At 46.6% G+C, this 12,166-nt stretch overlaps 1 protein-coding gene across 3 annotated transcripts; it reads right to left on the reverse strand.

Annotated features, from left to right (window-relative positions):
* Positions 1 to 7,550: 7,550 nt before the first annotated feature.
* On the reverse strand, positions 7,551 to 11,539 carry LOC115049210 (RING finger protein 225). 3 transcript variants are annotated; one of them, XM_029511243.1, is made up of 4 exons: positions 11,475 to 11,539; positions 10,828 to 10,907; positions 9,053 to 9,893; positions 7,551 to 8,768 (listed from the first exon to the last, which is right to left on the reverse strand). In XM_029511243.1, exons 3-4 carry the CDS (start codon positions 9,742 to 9,744, stop codon positions 8,513 to 8,515), a joined length of 948 nt encoding a protein of 315 aa, XP_029367103.1. In that variant the 5' UTR covers positions 9,745 to 9,893; positions 10,828 to 10,907; positions 11,475 to 11,539; the 3' UTR covers positions 7,551 to 8,512. The 3 variants fall into 3 exon arrangements, with proteins under 3 accessions (XP_029367103.1, XP_029367104.1, XP_029367105.1); XM_029511244.1 differs by lacking the exon at positions 11,475 to 11,539 and adding an exon at positions 11,271 to 11,462; XM_029511245.1 differs by lacking the exon at positions 11,475 to 11,539 and adding an exon at positions 11,102 to 11,164.
* Positions 11,540 to 12,166: the final 627 nt, after the last annotated feature.

The following is a 12,166-nucleotide window of genomic DNA, read 5'->3' on the forward strand; positions in this document are numbered from 1 at the left end:
ACTCGCACGGTCGATGTGACCCAACAATAAGAACCCTGAACAGTCAGTTCGTGGAGCTGTCGTCGCAACTGAGCGAACCCAACTGAAACCACAACACCATCCGTGTCTTTGTGCGTTTGAAGACATCATGGTTAGAAAATCACTTTGTCTTAAAGGAGCTTTTGCTTTTGAAGAAACAATTTTCCTCTGTAATTTTAAGTTAGCATGCTAACCAGCTAGCCCTGGCTTGTCCCATCCAATAGTGATTCAGCGCTCCCTGAGGACGTAGCAACACAATGCTGAGTTATTACGCCTACTGTTTTTATGTTTAGTGTTCTAATCGAAGGTCATTTCCCGTTTTCTTTTACACTGAAAAATCTTCAGAGGCGAGAGATTAGCTGACATGCTAATTCTGATGTCGGGCTCACACCGTCGGCTGAAGACCTTCAGTGGCTCTTCTGTTTATTGGTTCACCAAAGAGTTTCGACCTGATTAAAAAACAAACTGACATTGTTGTGTCAATAATCTGTAAATTCATTGGATATCTGCGGCTGACGTTGTTTTGACAGAGGCCGTAGAATCTGTTGCTCACTGGGGAAATCCTTCCCCGTCATGGCGTCAGATTTGTTTGTATTCACAGCAAAGGTCACGCTTTTGTTCACACAACACAACTCCACATGTGAAACTTTGTCCAGCTCAGGTTTGACATTAGTGTGTTGTTCCATTCAGACGCACAAACACAATGGATCAGGAACTGTCACCAGAAAAAGCCTTTTGTTCTTGTTTTGCTCGAAGCTGCGAGTGAAAAGATCATCAGGCTGAAGGTGGAATCACACGGACGCTTTTGTTTTGTCTGTCTCACTTCAGGATCTTCTGTATCAATGAAATCATCTATCACTCATATATAAACATACACAACTTTCTGCATTCACCACAACAACACCCAAAAAACAGTGTTGGACTTTCCTCTTTGAAAGTTTTTTGAATTTCGGCCTTTCACGACCAACTTTTTTTTTTTTGCTGACCAGATAACGAATAATGTTTGACTTGAAAAAGTGGCTGGTCTTAAAGATTTGACTCCTCCTTAGCTGAGGGAGATTAATGTGAGTCAGACTGGTAGAGAAGTTAAGGGAAAGGTCGGATACCTGGACACATGGACACATAGAACAGACATCGCTGATGTGTGAGGACACTTTTTGCTTCCTCGTCCTATGAAACACCTGAAACGGATCCACCGCAGCACCAGGAAGCAGGAAGTGTCCATCAGAGCGAGAACAACTGACACGCCTGCCACAACACAAAGTCATATTTATAATATCTATCTGTCAGAGTGTCACAGACGACCTCCCTCATCAGTCTGCAGTCTGCAGACAGACAGACAGACACATTATTGGTTATCATGACAACCAGGAAACAAACATCTGATTGGACGGAAACAGAGCGGCAGAGCCTCCAGCGGCTGCAACACAAACTGATGGCAATGCTCGTTGCTTTTTGTGAGTCTGATGTGTGTTTCAGGACACACTGAATCCTCCATTATCTGAAATGAAAAACTAAAATCCTGCAGATCTGCTGAGCTCAGTAGCTTCTGCAGTGACTTCCCTGTTCACTTCTATTCCTGAAGTTAGCATGCTAACCAGCTAGCTGCAACTAGTAGCTCATGTCATGAGTCACGGTGGCATGAAGGCGTAGCTTCTCATTGGACGTATTAAAGCGTCCATCTGAAGCTGCAAGTCAACCTAATGCTAATGCTAATGCTAGTTGTGTAGCAGTAACAAAACATTGTCACAGCTCCTCATCAGTTTGAAGCTTTGATGGAGAGTCTGATTCACTGTTTCCAATTTGAGATCTTGTTGAACATCAACATTATGTCACCATGCTAACATCAACGCTAACGTGCTAAACCCAGGTGGTTGTTGTTTCATTCCTGACAACAGGACAAACAGAAACTCACTGGAGGATTAAAGTTTCCCTTATAGAGAAAGGAAAACATGTCTTTGGGGGTTGAGGTTGCCGTGAGAGGCTCCTCCATCTCCCCACCCTCACCCTCCTCCCTCGCTCTGATCTCCTGCTGAGGAAACATATTCTTCTCACTTTTCGTGCAAAGAGCACATTATACTGTTTTAAAGGCGTCTTCCTCTCGGGCTACACTCAGCCGGGTTGATGCAGAGGACAAAAATAGAGCCAAGAAAAACAGACACAGCAGAGGAACAGTGAAGCAGCCTCGGGCTGAATATCTGTGGGAGGTGGAGGTAGCGTGCAGGACACCACAGGGCCATAACCCAGGGTTAGGTTAGAACAGGGCAGAGGAGAAACCTCAGCTATGAAAATAACTGACTGTCCCTGAAGGTACCCTCAGTCAGGCTGAGTGAACTCAGGTTCAACCCGAGCAGCTTCGACTCCCTCACTTTGACTTATTAAACGCTGAGCCGCTGACAAAAACCGTCCCAAAGTCCTCGAGAGCTCCCACCTGAATGATTTTACTGAGGAAACATGAAGTTTAACTCTGTTCAATCTGACATCATCAGATTAAAATCCAGTTAGCTGCTAAAATGAGTGAAAGTGTCTGCAGAGGAAAACTGTTGATGACAGTAAAATTCTGTTGGTAGATTTCTATTTACATCATCAGTGAAACCCAAAAGTGGAATCAGTTTCAAACAAAAACATCATTCAGTTTATTTTTGAAAAGAGTAGAACTTTATGGGCTGATCCTGAAGGCAGCATTCAGTCACACTGTGCTGGAAGGACAGTGAAGACAAACAGCGATGGAGGATAAAGAGAAATCTTTATATCTGACACAAATCCGCTTTCTGGATGAGCAGCTGGAGAGGTCAGAGGTCAAACTGTCTCCTACTTCAGTTTACAGCTTTTACTCTGAAGAATTCGATGGATCTAACTCTGTGTGTGTCAGGATCAGTTTGATGTATTTCCAACAGAAATCACAGACCTTTTTCACTCTGATCAGATTTCAGCTGAAATGTGACGAGCTGCAGAGACAGAGTGAGGCCCTCCGGTCTCTGTACGTCCTCCTGCAGAGGGACAAGGTGGACATCGCAGAGTACCTCAGACACTCGGCGGATCAAAAGGAGAAGGAGGCGGAGCAGCTGCTGGAGCGACTGGAGTGTCAGCGCCAGGACGCCGGACGGGACGAAGAGGCCCTGAACCTGCAGCACCAACAGGAACTGAAGGAGAAGCAGGAGCAGATGGACACGCTGAGCTTAGAGACCGAGATCCAGGGTGAGACCACATCACATGTCCGAGAGGGGGGATGTTAAAGGTAGAAGACAGGAGCTTGGTTAAACTGACACATAACGTGAGTGTCCCTCAGCTCTGAAGCTGCAGGAGCAGACGGAGCAGATGGAGGAGCTGAAGCAGCTGATCCAGCATCAGCCTGACATCCAGTCCATGAGGAAGGAGATAACCAGCAAGATGGAGAAAGACAAGACCGTCATCTTCAAACTGAAAGAGGACGCCAACAAGGACAAATTAAAGTTCAGTCTGACAGTTCACGTCTAAGTTGCCTTCAGGGTTCATCAGGAAACAGGAGATTCACTGTCCTGCTCCCCACAGCATGAATAGGAGGAGTAGACGGGCAGCTCGCAGGGCCCTCAAGATGAAGAAACCAGAAATGCTGCAGCAGAGGACTGAGCACTGCCAACTCCTGGAGAAGATCCAACTTCAGTTGAAGGAGACCATGGACATTTTAGTGGAGAAGGAGCTGCTGCAAATAAGAGAGAGAGAGATGAGTGAGGACATGGACAAAATGAGGAAGACTCTCGGCGAGGTCAGCCAGGTCATCTCCAACAACAAGAAGGTAACCTGACGTGTAACCGACACAGAGATGTCTTCAAAACATCATAACTCTGAGAAACTAAAACATCCTGTTTTCTCCAGGACGAAGAGAAGCTGATGAAGAGGAGGAGGCAGCTGGAGGTCAAGCTGAGGGAGCTGAACGACGCCAAGGAGCGAGCGCTGGCCGAGGAAGAGGCTGTGAGGTAACAGAGATGGCGTCGCCTCCAGGGACCAGGTGCTCTGCTGCTGAGCCGCTGCATCATGGTGTGTTTTCAGAGAGCGTGTGGCCTCGACTGCCAACGAGATTCATCAGAAAACAACCGAGGCGGATCGGCTGGAGGCCGAGGTCCAGGAGGAGAGGAGCAGGAGGAGGCAGCTGGAGGGCGACGTGAAGAAGGCGGCCGCCGTCCTCAGACACGTCCTGACAGTCAGAACAGACCTTAAGTCTCTGCCGCTGGATCCTCAGAACATCTGCAGCAGCTGGATTCCTCCGCAGGACTCCGAGGACACGGCTGACACTCTACAGATGATGCTGAGGCTGCTGAAGATCCAGGAAAAAGGCCCCGCCCCCAACGACAGGCGAGGACAGAAGCCTCAGACCTCTGGCCCAAAGTCAAGACAGGTACCAGACCCCTCTGATCAGCTGTATTCTCCCATCATGCTCTCTGTCCTTCACAGACCGCAGACCCTGGACCTGGCCACTGACCCGCTGTTCCTGTTGGCCCGCTACAGGCCGGGCGACCTCGGCTTCGTACCCCGGCCCACATGGAAACACAGACCGGGGTCAGGTGGAGTCTCCGCAAGAAACACAACTCATCATCCAAACATCAGACTGTCTCAACGTGTCTCTGTCCAACAGGAGCCAGAAGACGTCCACAGAGCCCTGAGCCAAACCAGCTCTCATCCAACCAGCTTTTCAAAATAAAGCTTTTGTCACTTAAATCCTTCTGTGTGTTTATCCGTCCATTCTCATCCTCCATCTTTGATGGTCTACATCGGACACTCCCATTGGCTCCGAGAGGTTTTGGACATCATCATCATCGCTCCTAAAGAACATAAACATTTAAATAAGTCACATGCTGTCAAGGTTGCCAGGCAACAGATGCTGCAGCAGGAACAGCTGATGACACAACACACAGTTCTTCGTACAGCAGAGCTGCTCATTCTGATTCAGCCTGGACCAGGTCCTCCGACAGGGCCAAGGATTCAAGGACAAATCGATTTGAACCTCAAGGTCAAAAGTTAAAGGTGGGCAGCACGGTGGCACAGTGGTTATCTCTGAAGGTCCTGGTTCGATCCCGGCCCGGGGCCTCCACAGACATCCTGTTTGGGTTCATTGGTGACTCTAAACTGTCCGTAGGCCTGAGGGGTTGTTTGTCTGTCCAGGGTGACCCGGAAACAGATCAGAGGTAGAAGATGGATGGATGAATGAAAAGGTCAAAGGTCATTGTTACATGTTTCATTCACTAATTATGGCAGATGTCTGATGGAGGACTGAACACACACAGTCCAGTCAGCAGATGGTCAGTGTTGATGTAACAGGACGCAGCAGCAGCCTGATGAAACACAAAGACACACACTATAACCTTCATTCTGTCTGCAGACCATCAGGGGCCGAGGGGGAAAGTGTCCCTCCTCCTCCCTGATGAGTTTATGGTCTCAGTCTGAAATACAACATGATGTTCATTGTTAAATGATGCTCCATTGATGCTGAGCATCACGAGACAATCCGGATGTTCTCTCCTGCTTCAACAACGAGCCTCTATCTCACAGACAAATCTGCGTGTGTGTGTGTAGAACTGAAGAATGAAGTTGTCCTGAATGAGCTCAATTAACTCACGACTGCAGGAGCGGAGAAAAAACGTGTGTGCTCGTTTCAGTCACCCCTGTGTAACACAATTATTTTACACAATGTGTAAATACACAAACTGTATTTAACCCTAAACCCAGCCATCTCCTTAAAGGGCAGCCAGTCAGACCAGTCCAGACTGTGCCCCCTGACCCGGACCAGATCCAGCACCAGTCCAGCCACCAGGTCCAACAACTTCTCTGTTGGAAACCCTGTAACATATCTCATGGTCTGATTAACAAACAGAACAAACACAACGTCCCCTCTTGTGTCATTACACAACACAGAGTCAGCTGAGACCAACAAAGCTCACAAACTATGTCACACGAAGTCCCTGTCCTCAGGGCCCGTTGGATCCTGGTCTTCACGTGTGATTGGTCGATGAGTTGAGCCCCAGCAGGATGACGTCATCCTGAGGAGCTGATGACTTCAGCTGCTGTCGCTGTCGGATTCTGTGTGTCTCCATGTGAGCTGCCAATCAAAAGCCAGGTCAGCCCTGGTGGGTGTGGCCTGGCGTTAGTGATGTCACACTGCAGCCTGGTCAGGGTCTGTGCAGGAAGTGAGGACTCCCACTGTGGGAGCAATCCAAGAAGGGGTTCTCATGGATGGTCTCCATGGAAACAAGTTTGTTTGTGTCGGGGTGTGTTTGCTGCCATCACACACCCACACACACTCACGCTGTGTCATAAAGGATCCACAGACTCAAGGTAGCCCGACCGTTCACCGGCCTTTCCCTCCGCTGAGCCGACAGCAAAAGATCAGAGATGACTCTCACGCTGTGACGTCACCCATCAGTTCACAGGCAGCCATTTCATAGCGACAAGTGGAAAAACTACAACCACAGCAAATGTGTTCTCTTTAGGTGCACATTGTCGAGCTGCCGTGGTAAATCAGCATCTGTGGTATTCAGTGTGAAGATCAAACACGACAATCTGAGGTTTCTTTATGTTGCTCGTATTTCTTTGTTGAGAAAATTGTGCGAACTGGAGTGTCGAACATCAGGTCAGTGTTAGTCAGCGTGAACCGCAGTGTGTAACTCATCCGTTGATTGGAAACTTGCAGACGCTTGTTAGCTGCTGTGACACACTGATGCTAGAAGTCTGAGGACGGAGATCAGCTGCTGACACGTGTTGGAAAGTATCTGTGAGGCTCCAGCAGCTCTTTCACTGTCACCTTTTGTTTCCTTCCACTTAGTGAAAGTTCAGAAACTAACAATGAGCACATGTTTTTAACGGACGCCGCCTCTGTGACATAACGGGAAGGTTTCTGAAGCTCAGCTGGAGCTGCTCCACCATCGCCATCTTGGCGGAGCCTGAATCCGCCCCCTCACTGACCCAACCCACCTGTCAATCAAACCCTGTCAGTCTGGACTGAGAGCCAGAAGTCAGTAAATCAATCAGCGTCCCCGTGAAGGACAAAAAAAAAAAAAAATCGTTTCATTGTCTCTCATTCAGCCAGGTCGTTGTCATGGAGATGACCTCATGCAGAAACACCTTTTACTTCTTACATTTATCACCATGCCACACACACACACAGTTTGTTGATGCTGCAGCTCTACCTGCTGGAGAAAAAACACAAAACAAAACAGAATAACGGAGACTTTACAGGCCTGAAATGTCCGACCTGGTCTGATCGGTCATCTTTACTAAATTATAATTGTGTTCACTGGGTCTTCTGTTGCTCGGCCTGTGTCTGAGCACAGACGGTTACATGAACGTTTCATTCACCATCATTTTAACTCCAGACAGGTCGATTCCGTAATTATATTCAACCTCAGATGCTTTTCTCTTGATCAAGTTCATTCTTAAACTGATTTTTTTATGACACTGCAAAGAGTCTGAAAATCTAAAAAGGTAAATGTTGCAGATCGGCTTTCTTCTCCGCCATAAAAAAGACAAACTCTTTTAATTCAAAGAGGAATTTATTTAAGTTTAAGCTTTTCTAAAACATGTATATAAATATATAAAATCATTTATTTCACATTGCACAGTGAAAACAGATCTGAGCCTTAAAACCCAACAGCACAGAAGCAGATAAAAATAGCTTTCCCTGTTAAATGATCACATTCATATCTGTGATTTTGGGTTAAGAATAATTTAAAACAGGTTTTGATGTTTTAAAAGGGAGTTTTCTGACTTTTGCTTAAATTTGATTTGCCAGTCAAATCGTTTTTTAGAAACTCAGCTGATGAGAAGAAGCTTTTGTTTTGTTAAAAGGTCCAAATTTAACCCTTTGGGTTCTGTGACCGAGAGAGTGGAAATTAATTCATTGTCAATAAGACTTAAAAATTGATGAAAATGGTCTCCATGAAAAAAACCCAAAACTTGTCCAAAGTGAAGAGACCTTGAAGGACAGCGATGTTTCCCACTTCGACCGTGTTGTTGTGTGTTATTATTTTAAAGTCAGAGTCATACTAAGAGTCTGAAACTGAACTGACAGAAACGGAGACTCGGCTCTTTTCCTGCATTTGTCTGTGAGGTGATAGCCTCGAATGCAACACACAGAAGGGGGAGATGGAGGCGCCACCTGCTGGGGAGGATTCTGCATCTCAGTCCTCGTTTCATTGTGTTTCTGTGAAAGATTCATGTTTCAGTGGAGGGAATCAGATGCAGAAAGTTTGACTGTTGTCTTTTCTCAGGTAGAAAAAGCAGCAGAGACTTTGACCTGTTAGTACATCAACCTCGCAGAGAAAGTCCATTTGATCCACGGCTCTTTGTGTCGAGATACGAAGCCGGTGGAAGTCCTTTCCCAGCTCAGGTCCGAACTGATCCCTCTCTGCGTCTCCACTGCCAAAATCGAAAAGATAGCCCAACAAAGGTTTTTAATGGCACATCTGGATGGTCTGATCTTCAACCTCAGATGTTGCTCACTCAGAAAGTTCCTTGAGTTCAGTCACTCTGAACTCCTCTTGAAGATGAGGTAGAAGATGACGATGGCGGTCAGCATCACCATAATCATCACCACTGACGTCAGGAGGAAGGCTCGGCACGCCGGTCGGCCCGTCAGTTGGTACAGAGCGCTGCCTAAACCCCCTGAACTGCCACGCCCCTCGACAGGCGGACTGGGGAGTCCCACGTCCAGAGAGCGGTTCCCTGACCTCAGAGAGTTCAGCGGCCTCTGACCCCAGGGCCGCTGACTTTGGGACGACCTTAACAGGAGACAGAGTTACTGGTCGATAAGCAGCCAGTCCACAATATACCTGTGTGAACCCTACGGTGGCCCTGAAGGCTCATTTAAATTTAAGTTTGGAAATCCTGCAGAATGTAAAGATGCAAAAATTTATTATTTTTTCCATCAATGTCATTTCAAACTGGCACACATAAAAAAAAAAACAAACAAACAACAAAACTAAATAAAAAAAATAAAGCAACCACCAACCTCCAACATTACTGGATCATTTTTATTTTTTCCCCAAAAAGCTTAATGACTGACCTTTTGACCTCCAGCTTCCCTTTGTTGCGGAGGAAGCGGATACTGTAGACTCTCTGCATGGCGGCCGGCAGGTAGGACAGTACATCGAAGTCCGTGGTAAGTTTGGGCAGGCCAAGGGTGGGCAGCGGCGTCAGGCTGCGGCACAGCGGGCACTGGATGGCGTTGGGCTCAGCTGACTTGACATTCATGCGTGCCAAGCACTCCAGGCAGAATGTGTGCTTGCAGTGAAGCATCTTGGGACAGCGGAAGACGTTGTTGAACTGGCTGAAGCAGATGGCACACTCCAGGTCTGGGCAGGTGTCCTCGGAGCACGGAGACGGGAGCGGAGATTGGTGCAGCTCTGGAGACGGGATGATGACTGAGACCTGGCCGGCCTGGGGGGTGGCGGCGGGGTTTGGTGTGGTGTGTGACGCTGGAGATGGCATCTGTGTTGAGTCGGGAGCCAGGACAGACAGAGGCCTGGATTTGGGACTGAAGCCTGGATCTGACTCTGGAAGTGACATGTTGGAGTGATCCAAGCTTGGTGGCTGGACCAGATTTTGATCTCCATCTTGGTCTGAAGTGATGGGAGGTGAGTTTTGGCTCATAATCGTCAGAGAGGTGTGGTCTGTCTGGATAAGTGGAGGACGAGTCTGGGAACCAGGAGCATCGCTGGGGCCAGAGCTCAGGTAAGGATCTCCGTATGGATTCATGACTGGATGGAGGCAGGAACGATGCAGAGGAGGGCGACGTGTTTTTAAGATGGGGGATGTGAAACCATCAGCAGCGACCGACGACTTCAGCGATGGGACACATGATGGACGGAGGATGATGAAAAAAAATTAAGATGCTCATCAAAACTCTGTATGGAAGGGAAGACATCATAGACAGCAAACAAACAGGATTAACTCTCCTTAATTTAAAGATTTTATTGTTTCTTTCTTCTCCTTATACTGACCTGACCTTCACTACTTCCTTGCTTTAAAGGTCTTTATTTGGATTTTTTATTTTTTCATCAAAATAAATTCCTTGTTGTTGGAAAAGTCTTCTTATACACAGTGTGGAATCTTGTACGGCGAGGATTAGTGTGCTCAGGTCCACAGTCACTCCTCCAACATATTTAAAATCTGGGAGTTTCTCTGCTGTGCTGTCTTCACAAACATCCACTGTGGGCTCAACTTCACCCATAAATTCATTGAACAGTGTTTACGTCAGGACACCTGCTGGGTGCTGCAGTCAAAGACAGACATGACCTCCACAGTTACAGAGAAGCTCTACGTGATAAAACTGCTCAGGGTCAATTTCCCTGTGGTTTGCATAAGTTTGGTTCAGACTGTGAGCAGCTGTGTGTCTGAATGAGTTACACTGTACTGCACACAGGTTCATTTTCCAGCCTCGCGGGTGTCAACAGAGCAGAAATTTGCATTGTTTTATTTGCCAAAAAAAAAAAAAAAAAAAAAGAAATAACATGCAAAACAAGTTGAGCTGCCTGCTGTGATCCAGGTAGCTGTTGTTTTGTTGTTGTTGTGTTAGATCACCACAAATACACTGTGTGCCTTATTTCATGCTAAAGAGCAGCAGCTGCATTAGAACACAAAGATTCATGGAAATAATCAGCTTTGGCAGAAAAAGAAAAATCTAACCATGAGCACCGTCTAACATTTGGTTATTGTTTTAATTTAATCCCTCAAACCAGGATTGTTATTTCTGAGGCGCTAATGAGTTTTTGTTAGAAACTTTAAGTACAACTGCAAAACACTGAAGTCAATCACTTACAATCTGCAGCAAATATTTACCTGGAAGATGGATAACAGCACAACAGACAGCAGATTCTCTGGAGTTCAGGAGGTTTACGTGGAGTGTCTGAGTTGTTCCTCTGCAGAGTTAAAAGCAGAACAGCGGATGGCTGTTTTCAGAGTCTTACATGTAAATAAATGATCATGAAATTCAGCTGTCTGCTGTCATCAGGTCTGTGGCCCCTGACAGAAGAAACGAGACAATATGTCCAAGCAAAAACACAAACTGTAGATCTGAAATCATTTACACATATCATTATTATATTGGACATACCACACTAAAGGGAAGAAAATGGTGTGTCTGATTCCATACAACGTGTTTTTCAGGGAAGTTTTGAAGGTGTTAAGTGTCCAGAAACTCAGAAATAACTTATGATAAAACCTTCACGGAACCTCGTTTCAAAACAGCAGAAAAGTAACCGTGTCCTACTGCGACCACAAACCCAAGTTTGGTGCCTCCATCTTCAATAAAAGCGCCTTCCCCGCCCGCTTGGTGTTGTATTGTTGACAGCCAACTACGCCGAATTTTACCAAAGACTCCGGTGATCCATAAAAACATCTAAAACGGCCGCTGAACCGCGTTTGTCCGCCGTCTCACCGGCAGCAACCGTAAAACGAGGCTGTCGGTGAATGGAGTCCGGTCTTACCCGGTGACGGCTCCTCTGCCGGAGCTTCTCCCGGAGCCTCCCCGGTGAGTGTCTGTTCCCTCCGGTAGCCTCCCGGTATTTGAATAGCTAAATGAAAACGAGGAAACGGAATAGTCAAATGAGCGGCCGGCCTGATGGAGGTGACACACCTGAGCACACCGACTCTGATTAACCGACACGAACAATGGCGGCGTCCGCCATTTTCCCGGGAGAAGCTAACGGTAACTAGCCTGGACGTTTCGGCTTATATGTTCTTTTTATTATATAAAAAGAATATATAATAATAAATTATTATATATGTTTGAGTTTGTTCTTCAGTGTTTGATTAAATACTGTTTTTGTCAGGACGGTTAATCAAACACCAAGCTAGCTCACTTTAAGCTCGTCATGGAAATAACTAAATTAAATTCTTCAGCTTGTGTCTGGAATTATTTAAAAACTATAATAATAATAATAATAAAATAATAATACACACGCCAGAACTGGACCACGACACACACACAGACAAACACCAGAACTGGACCACGACACACACACACACACACACCAGAACTGGACCACGACACAGACACACACACACACACCAGAACTGGACTACGACACAGACACACACACACACACCAGAACTGGACCACAACACACACACACACACACACACACACCAGAACTGGACTACGACACAGACACACACA

Source organism: Echeneis naucrates, chromosome 9 (genome assembly GCF_900963305.1).
Source record: "Echeneis naucrates chromosome 9, fEcheNa1.1, whole genome shotgun sequence".
In the NCBI taxonomy this organism is placed as follows: domain Eukaryota; kingdom Metazoa; phylum Chordata; class Actinopteri; order Carangiformes; family Echeneidae; genus Echeneis; species Echeneis naucrates.

Excerpts from the sequence above, each read along its gene's own strand:
- LOC115049210 (XM_029511243.1), bottom strand. The coding sequence starts at position 9,744 with ATGAATCCATACGGAGATCCTTACCTGAGCTCTGGCCCCAGCGATGCT. Across the intron at positions 8,769-9,052 it reads GGGAAGCTGGAGGTCAAAAG|GTCGTCCCAAAGTCAGCGGC; the intron begins GTCAGTCATTAA and ends TCTCCTGTTAAG.